This window comes from Ammospiza nelsoni, chromosome 14 (assembly GCF_027579445.1).
Source record: "Ammospiza nelsoni isolate bAmmNel1 chromosome 14, bAmmNel1.pri, whole genome shotgun sequence".
In the NCBI taxonomy this organism is placed as follows: Eukaryota; Metazoa; Chordata; class Aves; order Passeriformes; family Passerellidae; genus Ammospiza; species Ammospiza nelsoni.
Window position 1 is genome coordinate 15,935,313 of NC_080646.1, and position 19,708 is coordinate 15,955,020.

General features: G+C 41.1%; 2 protein-coding genes across 2 annotated transcripts in view; one reads left to right on the forward strand and one right to left on the reverse strand.

Annotated features, from left to right (window-relative positions):
• The window catches only part of NRG4 (neuregulin 4), a 46,493-nt gene extending 45,646 nt beyond the window's left edge, over positions 1–847 (reverse strand). Inside the window, exon 1 of the mRNA XM_059482597.1 lies at positions 779–847. The gene's annotated coding sequence lies outside the window, so the exon portion shown is untranslated. The remainder of the gene's footprint in view (positions 1–778) is intronic.
• Positions 1–19,708, forward strand: part of TMEM266 (transmembrane protein 266) — an 81,827-nt gene that overhangs the window by 23,557 nt on the left and 38,562 nt on the right. The window contains exons 2-5 of the mRNA XM_059482585.1: positions 2,602–2,702; positions 3,666–3,771; positions 5,812–6,000; positions 15,938–16,092. Coding sequence (XP_059338568.1) covers positions 3,758–3,771; positions 5,812–6,000; positions 15,938–16,092 — 358 coding nt within the window. The 5' untranslated portion in view covers positions 2,602–2,702; positions 3,666–3,757. The remainder of the gene's footprint in view (positions 1–2,601; positions 2,703–3,665; positions 3,772–5,811; positions 6,001–15,937; positions 16,093–19,708) is intronic.

A 19,708-nucleotide genomic window follows, 5' to 3' on the forward strand; every position in this document is an offset into this window, starting at 1 on the left:
CAAACTGTTTCTGTTAAACTCTGGGAACTGCTCCTGCTGCACCATCTCACCTGGAAAGCCACGGAACAGCAGAATTGCTGAGCTCTCAGGGGTTGGGCATTGCCTGTGCTCACGTGGCAGCTCAGCCAGTGCTGTGTGCTGCCTACTCTCAACTCTGCCAAGTGGGGAAAAAAGCCAAAAACTCTGGACCTGTTAGTAATTCCATCAGATGAGACCATGAGAGATGAGGCATTTTTGTCTACTGAGCATTGAGTATGTTAGGTGGGGAAAGGGCTGCATGGAAAAATTTTCATTCAGGTGATGGATGGAATACCCAAAAGTTGCTCTTTGTTGGCAGGGAGAAGAGCAACGTCATTCTACTCTTTGCTTACAGGAAAATCCTGTAGGAATGCAAGCAGGAGATAAGTTTAAAAGAATAGAATTTCCCCACTGATCCCTGCTGCCTTTAAACACAAGCCAGTTGCAAAGAAATTTCTTGTGGAAATTTCAAGTTGTTTATGTTGCTCTGAAATGTGATTTTTTTTAAAGGAAGTTAAAAACAGATAGATGAGGTGGAGTGGATGGTTTAAAAAAATGGTTTTGCAGAATACCAGTATATATTAAGATACTTCTTTATGTTGCTTGCATGAAGCCTGGAAAGAAGCATGAATCACAGTCATCCATTTAGGAGATAGATAGATACATATACACAACCTATTACATCTCTTTTGTCTTCTTACTGCACTTCCTGACTTGTCTCCTGAGCTAACCCATCAGTAATTTCCCAGTGGTTACTCACGTTTGCACTGTGCGTTCCAGGAGGGCTCCAGGAGCTCCGTCCCCGTCTCTCCCAGTCCCTGTTGGCTCCCTGGGGCACGGAGCGATCCCGGGCTGGCGCTGGACTCTGCTCCCTGTACAGGAGCTGCTCCTGCAGCCCCGGGCTGGGCAAACTCTGCCTGCAGCGCTGCCGGCTCCGGCAGGGGGGGCTGGCCTGCCTGGGGCTGCTGCCTCTGCCCCCAGCCCGTCCCCTACACTGGAAAGCCGTGAATTCATATACATTTATTGCATTTGGTCTGGAAGGTTGCCCATAATACTTTCCAGGAGTGACAAAAGAGAGATTTCTCACAAATATATTTGTGGTTTTGTTGGTTCTTAGAATGAAATCTTTGGTTCCGGATGTTTGATTTGTCTAATAACTGGATTTAGTACCAGTCTAGTTTGCTTTCTTTTGGTTCTGTACTGCTAATTATGTGAAAACCAGAATTGGTCTAAAGAACTTTTCACTCTCCTTCCTAGTTAGAAACATATTTATGGGCCTCACAGAGTTATAATTGGCAAGATACATTGAAATCCTCAGCTTCAAGAGATGCCAACAATTTCTTATGAGACTTTTCTCTGTACTTTCTCCCATTCTTATTGTAGTGTTGTGAATCTTTTGTATTTTCATTGACATTACGTTCTCTAGAAAACTAGAGGATACTTTTAAGATTTCTAAAGGCCTTTAATTCCAGAATCCATTAGGCCCGGGATCTGAAGAAAATTAAAATTGGTAGCTTGAGGAAGAGTCTTAAGGTTGAAGGCTAATGACTTAAAGACAATCTTAATGTTACATGCCAAGCTGGAAACACAATTCTGAGCTGGAAAACACTCTTCTGTTTAAATAAAAATGTGCTCCAGCTTTGGGAAAGCAAGAGAAAGGAGGGACAAATATTTCATGTTTGTGTCCTGGCCCGTTCCCCAGAATCTTAGGATTAATATAAAAAATAAGATTTCTTAAAATCTAGAGGTACAATTTGTGTCGCTGCTTTCTTTTCTAAGTCCCCTTTGGACGTGAGGCTGGGGTTGCCAGCACTGTGCTGTCTCCTGAGCAAATGATGAGGTTCTACAAGGTTAAGAAGCTTTCACATGTACGTTTGTCTGTCCTCTGAGGCCAGTTTCCATCAGTCTTATTCCCATTTCCTAAATCAACTGGATCCCCATGTACTTTTTCCTCCCCAGGCCTGCAAATGCAGTTAGAGCAGGATTCTGTTTTCTCACTCTCAGAAGACAGGTGCACAGTATCTCATGCCTCGACCATTTTCTCATACTGAGTGCTTAGATGAACTGATTTGGGTAAAATTTTTCATTCAGAATTGTTTGGGGTTGTTTTGTGTTGTAAAACTGTCAGCTGAAGGGGAGATGTTAGGGAGCTAATATTGCAAAACAAGTCTGAGTCTTATATTGTAGTTTTGCTGTGCTGGTAGGTGCAAGAGTTTGGATCAGAAAGCTCTGTGTGATTGAAATATTCACAAATTTAGGCAAATGTTTTAGTATTTTGCTGCCTTAGGGGGTATAGTAAATGAAATAATTTAAAGTGTACAAAGACCAGGGAATAGACTCCCATTCAGACTTGAATGGATATGAAATCAAGTTTCTGCTGTGTTAGCAAAGCTTTATCTGAAAAACATTTCCTTCTTACTCTGTCCAAGATTGTAAACAAATGGAAGGTTTGTGTCTTTCTAAAGTATGTGTAGTCTTTTGTTTTAAAGTTGTCCTCTTCATATGAAATTAAGTTTTTGGCTTTCTTATCTACCTGAGGAGGGTGATCACAGTGTAGAACTTTTTTTCTTGCATCTTTTCCAGGCACATTATCTGGAAAATGTGAAAATGCATTGGCTACATTTTGCATTTTTGTAAAATTACAAAACATGGAATAAAGCCTTGGAAATGGCTCTACAAAAGATGTAAGTTCAATTTTACTTTTTTGTATGATGTGATTTTTAAGGATCTTAATGTAGCTACATTTGTATGTCTCCACTGTAAATACTTGACTAACAATTCAGCCTGTAATGATGCTAGGGTAAAGTTTAGTATAATAGCATTTTTCATGATTATTTGTGTTATTGTAAGCAATTCCAATTTGCCAATATTTATTTCTGTTTAATCAAAATTAGAGTCTGTTTTTATGTTACTTTTAAAAATTTTGTAGCATCTAATCTTCCTAATAGCTTCACAAGGTCTCTCAAGATTTTTAAGAGCTTTTGTTTGTTGTGTGGTATTCCTTGTTTTTCCTGCTCCCAAAACCTGTGTATCAGTAGGTTTCATTCTCACAGGCTTGTCCTCTTTTGCTCTGGTGGCTGTGCGTTGCTCCAGGTACAGGACAAGTGGAGATCTTGCCTTTTCCAAATGTGTTACTGGGTTTTGTTGATCAGAATACTATCCTGATAACAGCCCATCTAGAATGTTTGATGACGTGATTTAATTTTTGGAAGAGACTGCCTAAGATGGCAAAGGGAGTCAAGAACAGTTCAAACTCAAAAATGGAGAACAAACCCCCAAACTTCACTGACAATATTAATCTAGAATGTGTAAAAATTTGTCTTCCAATAGCATTTATGCTCCTGAAGCTTTCTCTGAAAATCCCCTTCCCCCTCTGATCTTGGTTATTTTCTCAACAATCTAGTGGATTGAAACAAGACCTCGTTCTTATGGAATTATGTATGTGTCAATGTGTAAAAGTAAATGCACTGTAACTTTACAGCTTCCATAATATGGAGGAATTATTCTGGAATAAAAATACTTTGAAAAAGAATCATGGGAGGGGAATGAACCTATTAATCACATTTGCAACATGACAACAGAAGTCAGTGTAGCCCTTTGGATTTCTTTCAGCTGTGTTTCAGATAACCTTGTTTTGCTTCTCACAGAGACCTAATCTTGCCAAGCTAGAACTTTAATGCAGAGCAGCTGGAAGTAGTTAAACATTGGAAGCACTGCTGATCTGGTTGCATCCTCCAACATGACCAATCCTCAGTAAGTACCATGTGACACAAATTACTGTAAATGAAAGGGAACAGGCTGCTACCTGGAGGACAGTGGTGTGACATCCTGGAGGTTTTCTATTTGTCTAAAGATTGTGAGTTAGCAGAAACTCCATGGATGATGCTGTAAGCATGTCTGATGTGCATTACTAACAGCAGTGGCTGAAAACTAGTATGTTATGTTATTTTCAGATCTGTTTATTTCTCTTGCCACCAAATCTGTCTGCCAACACCAGTCTGTTTGCTTTTCTTTTCAATCAAATCAGCCTTTATTTGTCATATAGTCTGTCTAAGAATAAGAAACTCAGTATTGTTGGGAGAGGGAAGGTTGCACCAACCCATTTCCCGTTTCTTTTATGCTACTGGAAATTGGATCATTGCATGCTCTTTCATGCAAAACTGAACCAGCTTGGACTTACAAAGGTAGAGGTCCACAGGATGGCATTAAAAGTGAAAAGCAAAGAAAATTTTTGCTAAAATTAGCTTTTACCTCTGTGTTTCTGATTTCAGAATCAGAAGATTCTTGTTTACAGAAGAATGCAGTTCTGTTGGAAGTTAAAGAATCTCATTACTTTCCATTATTAGTTGGACATGAATAAAATAAAAGCTTTTAGGTAGTTCAGATAGTACTTCCTTTTACCTTCTTTTTCTGCCACAGTATGGCACAGCTGCAGCCTTTCCCTGCCAAATACTCTACATATAACAGCATGTTACTTTCTTGGTAACTCTGGCAGCAGTTAGTTCCTTTTAATTCAAGAATAATGTCTTCCATCTGAAAGAATTAGTCTAATGGTAAGACTCAGATCAGTGGAAACTTTCAGCATAGAACTTTACTTCCTTCACCCACATTGTTAAATGAGATCCTTATACAAGATGTACCAGTTAAGTGATCTTCTGAAGTAGCCTCTTATTTTGGGGGGAAAAAAAGGAACTGCTAACTAGGTTGCTTAAATTGCTGGAAGATTTTAATAAGCTTCTTTAAAATAAAATGCAATTTTGGCAGTCAAATAACACAGGGTGCTGAGAACTTTTTAACTATGGAAAAAGAGTATCTTTATACCTGCTGTAAACCTCCGACAGTAGCCTGAGATTTCTTCCAAAGTTACCAGGCTCCCCTAGAAGAAAGCTGGATAAGTTTGTGCTTGCACATCCTTGGAATCAAACAGGGCAAGCAGCTTTGCTGGGTGCTGCAAAGATCAGCCCTTGACATGCAAGCTGTCTCCTGAGCCACGTCATGCTGTGCATGCACTAATGCTAACAGATAAAATTCCTACAGAAGTTGTCTCTTGTTCTAAATGTGGGAGACATACACATTGTCAGACTGTTTTTAGCTGCGTGGAGTTCCCATTATTGATAGTGGGCTGCTGTAAGAATACCTGATCAGATTTAGAAGCTGTGCATAAGGTTACTTAAGATAATCTTTATGGAGGAGGCCATAATTCTCCTGAATCACTGTTCCCTTTCAGTACTATTTTGAAATAACTTGTAACAGAATGATCCTTTTTAGGTGAGTGTAAGAAAGCTGCCATCCATCAAAATTGTTTGAATCAGTATTCAAATCTGCTGGAGGAGGGGTCTGACTGCACCTAGTAGCTAACAGTTGGTTTGTATATAGTAATTAAAAGGCCTAGCTATTCACTGCTCACCAATCTAACTTAAAAAGCAGTGAGTTTTTAGTTGGCATAGTTACACGTCTTCTTTCTGTTTTCCATAAATATTTTCCTTTTGGGCTTGTGCATTTTTTCTCTATTTGTTTATACACAGCCATTTCTATTTAGTGCTTCTGAAGCGGATTCAGCAGAGTGAAAGTTGTTCTCCTGTGTGAGGTTTCTGTTGATTACAGTGAGATGTACTGAAATTTGGAGAGATTTGATCTTCCTCTTTAATGACAACACCTCCTCAATGACCTTGCAGAGGCCTTTGAAGTTGTTGGCTCTTTAGGATTCCATGAAGTTCTTGTCTCTAACTGCCTTTTACTTGCTTGCTCATTTCTATTTGTTTCTGTGTGTATGTGTGTTTATTACTTTTCCAGGCCTCCAATTGAAGGCAGTGTTTCAGAAGTTGAGATCATTTCCCAACAAGTGGAAGAAGAGACCAAAAGCATTGCTCCTGTGCAGCTTGTTAATTTTGCTTATCGAGATCTACCTTTAGCTGCACTTGATCTGTCTGTGGCTGGGTCCCAGCTTTTGCCAAATTTGGATGAGGAGTACCAAAGAGAAGGGTAAGTACAAAGGGCAGATTTTTGTCATCTAGTTTTAGGTTACAGGACTTTCATGACCTGTTAAACAGCAAACGTTAAGCTGGATAAGTGCAGCCAGTTGTCCTTAAACTCTATGTAAAATTATTGTCACAGGAGGGAAGAGACCTTTTCTAATATCACTAATCTGGGCTGGTTCAGAGCTGTTTTATTGTTTTAAGTGGTTCATAGGTACTGTTTGACCACAGTCTGGAAGCTTTATCTCAGGAAAAAACAGATGAAATACCTGGCCTGTCAGACAAGCAGAATAGTCTGGTGAAAGCTCCTTGAGAAAGGTGTTTGAGGATGCTGAGAGTTGGCTGCTGTGACTCTTGGAAATAGCTGTGCATCTCCTGACTGAGAGATAATGGCTGGTACTGCTGATTGCAGGGCAGAGAGTGTACTTGCCAGCCAGTAATGTGCATTGTGTCGTTTGCTGATGGGAGAATGTTGTCTTTGGTAATGTGCACAGTATATGCATACTGCTCCTGTTTTCATAGAAAGGTGTTTCCAGGTTCATTGCAATAAAAGATCCTAATCAGTTCATAGCATGTGCCCAAACATAGCCCAGTGTCAGATTATGTAGCACTGATGTCCTACAGGACATTAGAAGTCATCCTTATGCCTGGTTCAGGCTTGAAGTGGCTGTAGGTGCACTGCTGTACTAAATTCTTCATGAAAGATTTGGGTCAGCTGGAGAGAATCCAGAGGAAGGCAGTGAGAATGATTAGAGGCTCAGAAAACCTGCTGTGGAGTACTGATTGGAATAACTGTGTTTCACAAGACAAAGAGACTTTGAGGGGAGCTTCCAAGAGCCTTCAGTGGGGAAGGGAGCAGCCTGGTACTGATCTCCATGATGTTCAGGACAAGAAGTAAAAAGCTTGAAAGCTTGAATTGCAGCAGAGGGCAGTGAGGGCAGCAGAGTGCTGGGGTGGACTTCTGGTGTGTGTGGGAAGGAGGGGATAGAGGTACAATTGCTGGATTGCTGATCAGGAGGGTGCATTTGCCAGGAATGATAACTCTGTGTTTAACATCCCTCGGGACAGAAATGGGCTGGGCACTGGGGCCTGCCCTCCCTGGCTCTGTGCCTGCTGTTCCCCTGGGTGTCACACTGAGCACAGAGCTAATCCTCTGTCACTGAGGTCCTGGGAGAGCCCTTCCCAGTGAGCCATGGAGAATGCTCCCTGCTGAAGGCTTTGAAAGGTTTTATATAAGGCCCCATTTATTAACAGCTCAGTACGTTTCAACCTGTGCTCTGTAATCAGCAGAGACCTGCTTGATCTGAGCTCAGCAGGTATTCTGGGGGGTACTCAGGAAGCAAGATGTGGGGAAGGCTCTTGCTTTTAATTGCTTTCCCAAATTGGACTTTATGAGACTTCTCCAAAAGGCTGTTACTCCAAACAAGGGGAAATACATTTCGAGTAGGTTATATAAGTACGCTACAACTGTAACATAAAATACCCTGCATAGCAAAAGAGGCACTTGAAAATTAATTTAAGTATGCAGGTGTAATCCTCAGGCTATTTTGGTGCTGAGTCAGTACCAGTTTAGTTCAAATATGCATTTTTATAGATTTTTGTGATCTGAAACTCAATTCTTCACTGTGCCAAAGGGCACAGGTCTCTCACTATAACCATTTGAGAAGCTTTGCAGTCTTAAACATGGAAATAGGCCTGTCATTCTTTTCCTCAGCAGAGATCTCTCCCTTCACTCAGACTTCTTTTGTGGCTTTGTCAGTCTGAATGGAAATAAGCAGGTGCCCTCCACACCTCCCAGCTGTAGAGCACATTCTCTGAAGAAAGTTCAGAGCTTAAATTTGGGCATACCAATGCATTTTGGCTAAGTGTGTTCAGCTGCCTTGTGGGAATGGTGGCTTGTTCCTTTTAGAAGCATCCATGAACAACTGATGCCCTGAGAAATTTAGGAGCAGAGCTGGGCTTCATAAGCCCAGCAGCAAAGTAAAATACTATCCCTGTTTACCAAAGTAAAATACTATCCAGCCACCTCCTGGCTTGGTTGGGAATGTGTCTGGTTTTATGGATGTGGTGTCATTTCTTTCTCATGGCCTTGTTCCTTGTGAATGGCTCCAGTCCCAGTGAGGAGGTGGGGCAGGTCAGATCAGTTTGATCCAGGGACTGGCAGCCACATCTGCCTTAGGTGCAAAGAGGGGCATGTGGGGAGGGCAGCACAACAGGTGGCAGAAAATGGCAAAAATCCCTGTAGTTTCTGCCAGCATCCATCTTTGTGACTGAGGCTCTGTTACCCCAGTGCTGCTGTGCAGAGTGCAGGGGGAGATATTCTGGGTGCTCACCAGTGAGTCTCCATTTCCTCTCTCCAAGGGAGACTTCAGGCTAGGGATGAAGGAGAGGGCAGGAAAGGAGTCTTCTATTTAATGGTTTTGCTCTGTGCACCCCAAGGAGCACACAAGGTTTTCCTCAACCTTTTCTTCTTTAAGGCTACAAGGTGTTCAGGGTCCAAGCACAAATCTGACCTGGTTGCTCCCTGGGGGAGCTTTTTGTTTCATCTGAGGGAATATTTCTCCTAATAAAGCTGATATTAATAGGTGATCAGGAATAGGTGGGTCATAACCCTCATTGTGTGCCTGGAAACTCTCACATGACATCACACTAGCTACCCCTCCAACAAGAAAAGAGAGAAATGAAAAGGAAAAAGAAAGAAAGTTATGGTTTGTCTAACTTGTTAGACAGACTGTATCTAAGCTGCCATTCCTGTGGCTTTAATACTGGAATAAAGTCTTACTTTGTGCAGTTTGAGAGGTCTTTGTCTTTCATATCAAATTCTCAGGGCAGTCAGTTCCTGTCTGTTGGTGTTGTTGGAGGCATTTTGTGCACAGTTTGAGCTGGTTTTGTCAGACATTGAGATGACAATGCTGATCCCTGTGCTAAGCAAGAAAGAAAGGACTGCAGGTTAGAGGCAAGTTATACCTGTCCCTGATGTACACCTGTAGGTAGTGAAAGGGTAATCAGGCAAGAAAAACCTTTCTGCTCTGCCTGAAACCCTCAAACAAGATACAAAATGTGTTGCCCTGAATTTACTGGAGAGGCTGTGGTTGTATTGAACTCAGTTTGCATGGAAAGAGTGTGCCAGCATTTCTTTAAGGAGACTAATCACCCAGAAAGGTGAGATGATTTTTAAATATTAAGATTGCTTTAAATGCCACTCTTATTTTTTTTTCCAATCAAGTATTCTGTTTTTCAAAAAATAGTTTCTCTCTTCTGCTTTTTTTTTGCATCAAGTCCAATAAAAGTGATGGAGAATAGCAGAAAAATTGACAACATGCAGAAAGTATTACATGGAGAAGGGAAAGCTCTCTTTCCTATAGTTTATATAAGTTCCAGTTAATAGGTATCAATCACAATAAATGATAAAATATTGACAGATATTTGCACTACAGAGTGTATTTATTGTGTGAATATGCAGATAGACAATCAGCCTCTCTCTTGATGAAGATCTGTGTTTATTGGAGTTGAGAAACAAGGGGGAGAGATGTACACCAATTTTTAAATTATTTATTGCATTTGTTTTAAATTGCAGCTCTTGAGTTTTAATGTTAAACAATTGAAACATGAAAGTGTTTTCAAATCCTGTTTTACATCAAAACTGTAAAGTTTGTGACTTCACATTTAATGCAGCTCATTTGACATCAGCTGTAAATAGGCTGTTTTAATTTAATAATTTATGTATGATCATCTGTTCATAGCCTTAGATTTGTATGGTCACAGCTAGAAAGTGCATTAAACAGTGGGAATATCAAAGAAAACCATAAGGAGAGAGAGAGAAAGGAAGGGAAACCAAAACTGAACAGAAGTTTACAGAGATACTGAAGTTAACACAGAGGAGAGTTGGAAACTCTCATTTTAAACTGGTTACAAGATTCTGCTGGTAAATGTATTCACCCATCCTGGGGGAAAAAAGTCTGTTCCTTCAGTGTGTCTTCTGTAATTGTACCAAGTAGGTGCTATTATTTTGCTTTTCAGATTAATCTTTCAGATGTTACTTTGATTTTTTTGAGGTATTTTACTTGTGCTTTCTACAAAACTTAAAGGTGCTTTATCTAAAAGATAACTTATCACATTTCTCTTGTTTTCTGCTTTTCTTGTCTTTATCTGGTGGTGTAATTAAAAATAGTCCATTTTCTGAAAAGTTTTCTGCACCTCTGCAGATCTTGGATCTGGCATAATGGTGAATAATGAGGTTCAAGCCCAAGATAAAGTGCAGGGGTTGTGGAGGGCACAACTATTTCATGTAGCAAGCAAACTCCTATTTACAAAAGTGAGTTGTAATTTAGTTTTAGCTGCCAGTCATAGTCTGAATCCAGAAAGATGGTGCAATATCCTGCCATGAGGATGCAGTGAATGAGACTGTAGTGCTGATCTGTTCTTTGTGCAGCACTTTGTGACTGCTGCTCTCGGTGCTGTGGTCCAAAACACAGCTGCACTGCAGCAGAAAGGAGCAGTCAGCTCAACAGAACCTGAGGTGCCCAGCTCTTCAGTAGAGAAAACATGAAATTTTGGGCTATGTTAGAGGTGTTCAGTGATTTAGAAAGGTCTGTTTCTGTACAGCCTTGTAAGTGTTTCTCTTGGTAAATTTTGTTTTCCAGAGTAGTTCATTACTGTGTTTATATCAGTGCTCTGAGTATGTCCCCCCCATGTATTTTATCAATTGGAAGAGAGAGCAGTACTGTAAGTAAGACAAAGAATTAATTTTCTAGCTCAGCGATTTTAAGAGTTTTTTGGTTTGGAAATTTTACTGTATTTTTCCAACAGAACTTGCTTTTCCCAGACAGTTTTTGAGGATAGAAATGTAGCATCTGTAACCCACAAATCACTGTTTGCAAAGCTCTTTATTGGAGACTGGAAATGACATGAGTCTAATTTGTCTGGCTTGACAGTGGAATTAATTGTGTAAATTGGGGAAGATATTACTTGGGGCAAATATTGAAATATGGATAAGCCATAGGACAAAGAGGAAATGTGGAAAAGAGGAGTATTTGTCTAGAAGGTAGGTCTGTAAGAAAAAACCAGCAGCTAAATGCTGAACAGCAGTGTAAAAGCAAATCAGATCTTAGGATTGCTTAGGAAAAAGCAGAGAATAAGAGGCTGTTGTTGTGCCTCTCTGTATATCCAAGCTTTGTCCATGTCTTGAGTGCAGTTCTGATCCCTGTCAGAAAGAATATGGTAGCTATAAAAGAGCTGGAAAAGAATCAAAGGAAAGCAGTGATCAAAGATGTGATACATCTTCCATTGGAGATTAATGTAAACTGGGACTCTGCAGGCTGGGTGAGAGAAGGCTGATTGAGATTTGATTGATAATACAAAGTCTGTGACACAGAGAGGTTAAAATAGGTTTGACACCCACACACCCCCCTCCCAATACAGTCTCTAAGGTACATTAATAGATTAAAGCCCAGTTCCAAAGAAACAAAAGGAGTTTGCTCTTGGCACAGAGGGCAATAGATGCCTGAAGCTGCTTCCTGAAGGATGTGTGGCTGAGAGCAGCTTATCCCCACAAGGGGAGGTTGAACAAGTTTGTGGAAGAGAAAGTCACTGAATACAGCCTGAGAAAACACATCTGTCTCAGGAAGTGACGAAATGGAAAAGAGTTGGATTCTGTGAGAATGTTAAGGGGAAGGATTTCTGTTTGCTGTGTTCTGAGACATCTGCTCGTGTCCACTGTTGGAGACAGGGTGCCAAGCCTTGGGTCAGTATATTCTAGTATGGCTGTTCCCATGTTTCTTAAAGGGAGTTTTTGAGGCTGATGCTATATTGCACTAAAGATTTTAGCATAAAAAGGCAAAATCTGACTAGCAGTTTTCTAGTGAGAGGAGTAAAAGGCCAGATAATCACGGGATGAGCAAATGGTGTGATGTACACCTATAAAGAAAGGACAAATGATCCTAGAAAGCTTCAAGTATTTCAAATAGAGCTGAGAAGCATTCATGTAATTAATTAAGTAAGCCTATTGTAAAATATTATCTCCTGCTCCAGTTGTCTGTATTCACATGCAGAAGAGGCTGCTAGGGTAGTTACAGAGGCTGAGTGTCTGTTCCACAAAAAGGCAGGGCTTTAATTGAATTACACACGTGGCTGCCACTACTGTGGACAGACTGCCAGCTGGGGAAAAGACCTAATCAAGCAAAGAATAATATTGGCACAAGAATGAGTGTGTATGAACTGGCCTTGGGTGAGTTTGGGGAGAAAAATGGAGGAATCTCTCTTGCCATTTGAGCAGCAGAGTTTTGCAGGTGTCTTCCAAGAAGTCTTCCATGGGGTTTGAAATAGTACAAGTTTTAGGGGTAAAAAGATGAGAGTGTTGTCAATATTTAAAGTTCTGTAGTTCTACCAGGCTTGTAGAAGTCCATAAGAGAGCTGTGTGTGTTCCTTGGAGCTCCTGCTCCAGGGCTCCAGCTGCTCCCTGCAGCCTGCTGTGAGGCTCTGCTGTCTGTGTTGGCTCAGGCACATTTTGGTTTGTTATTTAGCCTGTGTTCCTGCCACTTCCTGACCATGGCCTTTCTGCTCCTTCAGATAGCAATTTGGATCTCATCCATCCTTCTGTTTTCTGATCATAACCATCTTGTGAGGTGCAAACACTTGCTGTTTCGCCAAAAGAAAGGAAAAAAAAAAGACAGGGTAAGGTATAATGCAGATTTTGGGGTATTTGTTTACAATGCCAGAAAATAGAAACAGTGACAGCTGTTAACAGTTTGAAAAAACTGTTTGTAGTGGTTCCTTACCAGACAAATATGTTCAACCTTTACCAGTTTTGCCTTATGTTCTGTATTTCCCAAGCTGTTTATTAGTAAGGCTAACAGGATGATGACAGATTTGTTTTGGATGAAGCCATGTGTGAAAGTATCTTTAAAAAAACTACCCCTGGTAAAATTCCACTAAATATATTTTAATGTCTCAGAACAGAGATTTACAGCTCAATGTCACCAACAATTAAAAATTTCCTGTGCTAGTACATTTATTTACTTCATCCAGGCATTGCAAGAAAGGTAAATGATATTTAAAAAATAGCTGAAATACCTGATTGACCTGTTTGAAATCATGCAGGAATGTTTCCCAAAGTCACACTTGTGTGTGAATTCAAGCAAACACAGTCAGGACACCAATAGAATGTGTGCTTATTCTCTGAACAGAATAGGAGACTTTTTTGCTAGTTTGTGGGTTTTTGGCAATTGGGGTTTTTTTGTTTGGTTTGGGGTTTTTTTGGCTGAAGTGAGGGGAAAAGGTCTTTTACTTATCTATGATTAGTATGAAATCTCTTCATAAATTTGAATTGTGTAAGTTATATTTTGGTTTGTTGGGTTTTTTGAAAATTCTGTGTAGCTGCCTTTCTAATCTGAGCTTAAAATTTCAAGTGTGGCTTTGCAGTGTCACAGGTGAAATGGCCAGAATTTAGAAGGTAAGTTCAAATCCACACTAATTCTGGTAGGGGTTTGTTTTTCTCCACACCCAGATTTCTGTGAATAGATGAGCCCTTGCCCATCAGAGGGGAGAGAGAGGGAGAGAGAGAGAGACTGCACTCCTAGAACAGGTTCCAGAGGTGAAGTGTGTGTGTGTGTTAGGGGTCAGGGTACTGGTTTATGTGCCAGCCTGCAGACAGGGCTGTGCAGGTGGTAACAAGCTCACCTGGGTGTAGCAAGTTAGATACAGAACTGAAGGTGGTTCTCTAGTGCTTAAATTTCAAATCCTTTTGTGTCTTTGAAAACAGTTTATATATTTTATGAGTATGGTAGAGGTGGAAATGAGCACATGAGCTCCACTTGACCTCTTAAGCTGATTGCTTTATCAATTGTAAACTGGTAGTTTCATCCAGAAGCTTTTTAGAGTTGGTGTTAATAATATTGAGTAATAATACTGAACAGACAGAATAATGCCATGTTATTTAGGATTCTATAAGTAACTAGCAGCTTGAGTAATAATTATCATGATTATGTGTATTGTATGCTTAGTATTACAGTTGGTTTATTCTTACTGGTGCATTTGGTATATTTCAAAATCTTGACTTTGCAGAGCTTTTAGAGATAGGTACTTGGGCCCTCTACTGATGATTCTGTGAATAGGAAAAGCTGCCCTGCAATATTAAAATACTGGCATAATGGGTCCTTTGGAAAAGGGAACATAAATGTAAGCAGAGACTAGAACTAAAGCCTGTTCTGTTGAAACAGAGCCACCCCCCTCATTGTTTTTAGAAATATCTAAAAAACTTCAGCCCTAAGCCTAAAATCATAGTTGCATTAAAAACAAATTACCCTGTTTTGAGATATGTAAAATAAAAGCCATTAAAAGATCAAGCTGGCAAAAAGGCCCCTATCCTAATGCCTTTTTTTTGCCTTATGTTTTAACACAACCTATTTGAAATCTATTGCATTCTGTATTCAGGCTGGAGCCATAACAAAGTTTAACCTAAGGGCAAGGTGCTGATAGTAACACTTGTCAAATCTTCTCAGAAGCTTTGAGAGTCAATTGAGGAGGTCTTTTACAGTCAGGCAATCAGGCAATCTGACTACAAGTGTTGTTGATGTGCTTAATTCTGAGAAGCTGCTTGAAAGTGTCAAGTCTCTGAGCACTGCTTGGCATCGCTTTCTCCCTCATTTGTGAGTATGTCAGAGAACATTTTGTGATGTTTTTCCAAGTGTTTGATTATAGTGTGAGTTACTGAGTCTAGAGGTGTTTATTAGGAATTGATCAGTATCACCATATCTTCTTGCACACCTCTGATTTCTGTGTTGTGATATTTTAGTCAGACAGTGGGGTTACTGCACCACACTTGCAGCTTTTTAAACCCTGGCTAATAAATCATGTCAGCTTTTCATTACCTAATGGGTATTTACAGTGCTTTGAAAATCTGAAGTGTCAGGCAAACATCCCATTTGAACTTTCTGAGGTGAGCCAGTACAGGAACCTTGCAGAGCAGTGTGATGAGAGATGATGTGATACTCAGGGGAGGAGTTAGGAGATGAACAGAATCGGGATGGACTTCATGCATCTGGAGTCCATGCTACTGTTATTCCTATTACCAGTACTCCTAAAAAAAATTTAACAGCCCTCTTGTAAATGTGTATCTGCATTAGCACAACAGTAGTGCAACGTGTACTGCTTCATCAGCTCCCCTCCTGAGTTCTACTCCTCGGAGCTCAGCCTCCTCACAGCTTCCTGCATCCTGCCTAAACCTTATTTTTCCGCTGAAAAAGGGTGACCTCATCCAAACCAGGCTGTCTCCCAAACTCTGGCAAGGTAATTCTTGGCCTGATCCACAGACAGGCTGATGAGACGTGGACAAGTAACCAAGTGAGAGAGCCTGGCCACTGCCAGACTGTGTGCCTTTGCTGCTGTCAGGTGTAGCTGTGCAGTCACTGAGCTGCTGCTTTGGTGCTTCCCAGATTCCTGTTGTTCTTTTCCATGATGTCATGGACTGATTGTTGCAGCCCCTATCAGATCTGTCTCATAGTAGAGCAGGGAAAAGGTGCATGGCCAGAAAATTCAGTAGCAAAGAAATTATTTTTAAAAACTTTTTAGCTTCTAAACAGCAGAGTCCTGCTGTGCCTTGGTACTCACCGGTAAATGAATGCAGCATGTGTGTCAAAATAAGAGCACATGAGAACTAGTGAGACAGGAGGGGAGCAGAAATGTGTATATGATAATTAGGGCTGCATGACTCAGTACACACCAGTGCACTCCAGAGCTGGGGAGGTCCCAGGCTGAAGGTTTTTCTTACATTTCTCTCAGTAAAAGAATCCAGTGAAAGTGAACTTTGCAGAGTCTTTGTGCATTATTGCTGAGTGTATCCATAACAGCAGAACTTACAATTTTGAGTTCACTGCTCTTTAGCTCTTTTCCTTTTTCACTACTTCTTCTTTTCTTTTCTTGTTTTTCCCTTAATTTTATTTCCTTAGATCTAACTGGCTAAAACCGTGCTGTGGGAGACGAGCAGCTGTGTGGCAGGTATTTTTGCTCAGTGCAAGTCTCAACAGTTTCCTGGTAGCCTGTGTAGTATTGGTGGTGATTCTTCTGACTCTGGAACTCCTAATAGATATAAAGCTTCTCCAGTGTGAGTAGGAGGATTTTTTTAATTTTAATTTTTTTTAATTTTTTTTTTTTTTAATTTTGATGAAATAAAGGCTTAATTGCTGGGAGGTTTTTGAAGGGGGAGGACATTGGAAATGGTTTTTCCCTACCATTTAAATGATTACTAGGCTAGGTAAGAAATGTGTTCTTGTGGAATCCTGGTATAGTGAAGTCAGTCTCCTCTATTATTCTGACCAAAGCTAGGTCAAATAACAATTTCAGTACAGGACAAATTTTCAAAGGATACAAGCAGAGTGCACATGCAGAGATTCACATGTGTTGTCGTCAGTACTTGCAAAGCTTTACAGATGTGTTGTACATGCACAGGAGAAAAATCTGTGCATCATTAATCTCTGATACCCACCACATGTGGGGAGACAAAAGTGATGCACATACAAAAATAAATAGGGTGCTTGGTGTTAACCTCTTATTCATTACTTCTGCTTGAAATTACAGCCTTCTAGCTTGTAATGCACTGGAATGAGACAGATTTTCATTCTACTTTGCTGACACACTGTGAGTCAAATCATGGCTTAAATGGAGTTTTGCTTTATCTGAATTCACTCTACATGGGTTCCACAATGGAAATTTTAATGATGCTGTTTTGCTTCTTAATTCATCTTTTTTCCCCCTACTCTTCTTTTCCTCCATTACACCCTTTTTTTCTTTTTTTTTTTCTCTTTTTCATTTATGATATGAAGTTGACATGACCACAGACACCACCAACACTTTCCTCTAAGCTAAATGTTGAGGAGCAGCCTCTAGTATCTCCATGCAATCTCAGATATGTTGAAATGGCAGCTGGGCTTCAGACAATCCCATAAATGCAAGAGTACGTAGCACACAAGAGTGCCTGGTGTCTCCTGTGGCAGCTTTAAACTGAGCAAACCAAATTTTTATTCAGGTTGAAGTCCTTTTACTGTTGGAGTTTGTCAATTGATCATAGTGGCATAAAGATTCAGGTGTTGCAGTTGTATTGAGATGACTTTAGGGGACTTCATTGATAATTGCAGCCATTTCTTAAACTCTGTGAGATGAATGTGAATGACTGTGTGTCATTCCATGCTGTTGCTCCCCGTTCCCACCCATCTGTCCATAACTGTACACACTGTTCAGGGCATGGCCACTCCCTTACAGCTGTTACTTTCTGTGCTCTCTGGTCACTCACCATTTTTGGATGAGGAAACCCAGGATTTGGACAAGTCTGCCACTTTGAAAAAAGGCAGAAATGCGAATTGTGGGTATAAGGCCTTAAGGAAGAAGCTTTCAACAATATTGTTGAGGTGTCACATCTTTCTGTTTATGTAGAGAATTTTCACTTCCTGTAAAGACAAAGGGTTTTAAAGACTACTGATTTCTCTGAGTTTCAACAGTTTTGGTTACTCTCCTCTGGAAGCAGCCATTTTCTCACCATTTATTTTCTGAAGACTCTTCTAAGGAAGGCTTTACTTTAGGAATCATTGCTCCCCTGTGTGCCTGGTGCATATGACACTGCTGAAGGCTCTGCACCTTACACCTTGTGCATGACCTGCAGTTGTTTGGTTGAGCCAGGTGGCTTCACTGTTCAGAGGTGGCCCCTGGCACCAGGATGGATTTTCTCAGGTCCATTCCACTTCTCAGTGTTACTACTTTACATTTTAGCTAATGAATCCTGCCTTGAGGCTTTTTGCCTTGCCAAGTTTGAATACCTTCTATGTTGTTTTAAATCAGATAAAGGCTGTCTCAGTGAGGCTGATCTAAGTATCTAGTTGTGCCTTGTAAGGGATGTGTGTCATTTACACTGAGGTTTTGAAAAGCCATTAGCCCATAACTGTTTTTCTCAAAAATGCAATTACAGTTTTAAAGGGTTCCTTATTCTTTATAAAACCAAGCAGTGCATTAGGATACCTTACAACACATCACTGCCAGTTCTGTCCTTAATAACAACTGCTAGTCCATGCTATAGACTGTAATTGCTTTATTAGAAGAAATCCAAACCCACCAACCGTAAAGAAAAACCACAACAAGAGAAACCTGATGTTTTCTTTGGCTGTGACATTATTAGAGTATAGCTTTTCTGTACTCCATGCATTTTTAGAGTATAACTTTTCTGTACTCTATACATTTTTAGAGTATAGCTTTTCTCTCCTGCTTTCAGTGCAGTCTTTGGTTGCATGATGCATTTCTCCCATGCACAAAGCTGGTGGTTTCATAGGTCGACACCACATTTACAAGCTGTAGGACGCACACATGAAAAGGTCAGAGACCTTTTAGGGTATTTTAGCACAAGTGTATTCATACTGGAATTAGGAATCCCAGAAAGCAAGGGACATATAATAAAAACAAAAGTGTTTTGTTTTAGGTCTCTGTTCTGTAATCAGGTTTTTTAAGTCTGTCTTCAAAGCTCCTCACATGCAATAACAAAATAACATCGCAATACCTTGTGATGTTCTGCAAAAGCAGAAATAGATGAGTATTAATTCACTTGCACCTCCTTTTAAAAATTAAAAATAAAAAAATCTTATGGCAGGTTCCAGTGCCTCGGGAATACAGACCATGCTATTCATTCCTTATCTTCAGCAGTTTTGGGGAAAAGGAGTTGGGGAAATGATGGTGGTACCACCCTCGTTCTGCAGCAGATGCAAGGGTAGAAGGCAGCAGCCCTTCCTGAGCAGTGTGGGGCTGAGGGGCTGTGCCGTGGCAGTGCCCGGCCGTGCCCTGCTGTGCTCAGCTGTGCCCTGTGGAGCCCTGGCTGTGCTCAGCTGTGCCCTGACTGAGCCGTGCCAAGGAATCGCCCCCGGGCTGCAGCAGAGCCTCAGCCCCGCGGGGTCGGGGCTTGCCCGAAGCAGCAGCATCACTCACACCCCTGCAGTGTGCATCTGCCAGGAAATCAGGAACAGCATCCGCTGAGAGCAGGTGCTGCTGCTCCGAGCTCCTGCAGTGCTCGCTCACGGCTTGGCAGGAGGAGTGCTCCCCCCAGTTCGCGGTTGCTGAATGTTTCTGTGTCGCCAGGGGGCAGCCGGAGCCCTGTCAGTCGAGCTCGGTTGGAAAAACTGCATCTCAAGGGTTTCCCGTTCTTCAGGCTGCCCGATAGAGAAGTGCCTTAGGAAACTTTATTCTGTTGTATTCTGCTGATTTGTTTCACCTTTATGTAGTTCCTCTGCTGCAGCGCAGCAAATGCTCTCATCAAGCCCCAAAAGAGCTTCAGCAGTGGGGGTTCCAGTGGCAGAGCATACTCAGTTTTATTTGTATCCTGATTTCTTCTACATCCTTTTCCTCTCCTTCCCATATTAATCGATTCTGATTTTAAAATAAAATTCTTCATTTAGTATGTGCCTGGGATGTTCTTGGGAATTGGTTAAGTCTGCTGCAGCCCTGCACCTCTGTGCACACAGGCACTGCTTGCCTTACACAGTCATCCATCCCCTGACACTGCAAGCCTGCACAGACTGCTCTGCTCTGTCTGCTGTGGAGATGCTGGACTCACAAATAGCCTGCAGGCAGGAGAGAGTGTTTGCTCTCCATTCCCTTAGCCCAAACTTGGCAGCATGTGGGAGTAGGAATCACCAGCAGTTCAGTTAGTGGATCCTGTCAACCTTCTGCATTTTTCTGTCAGCATG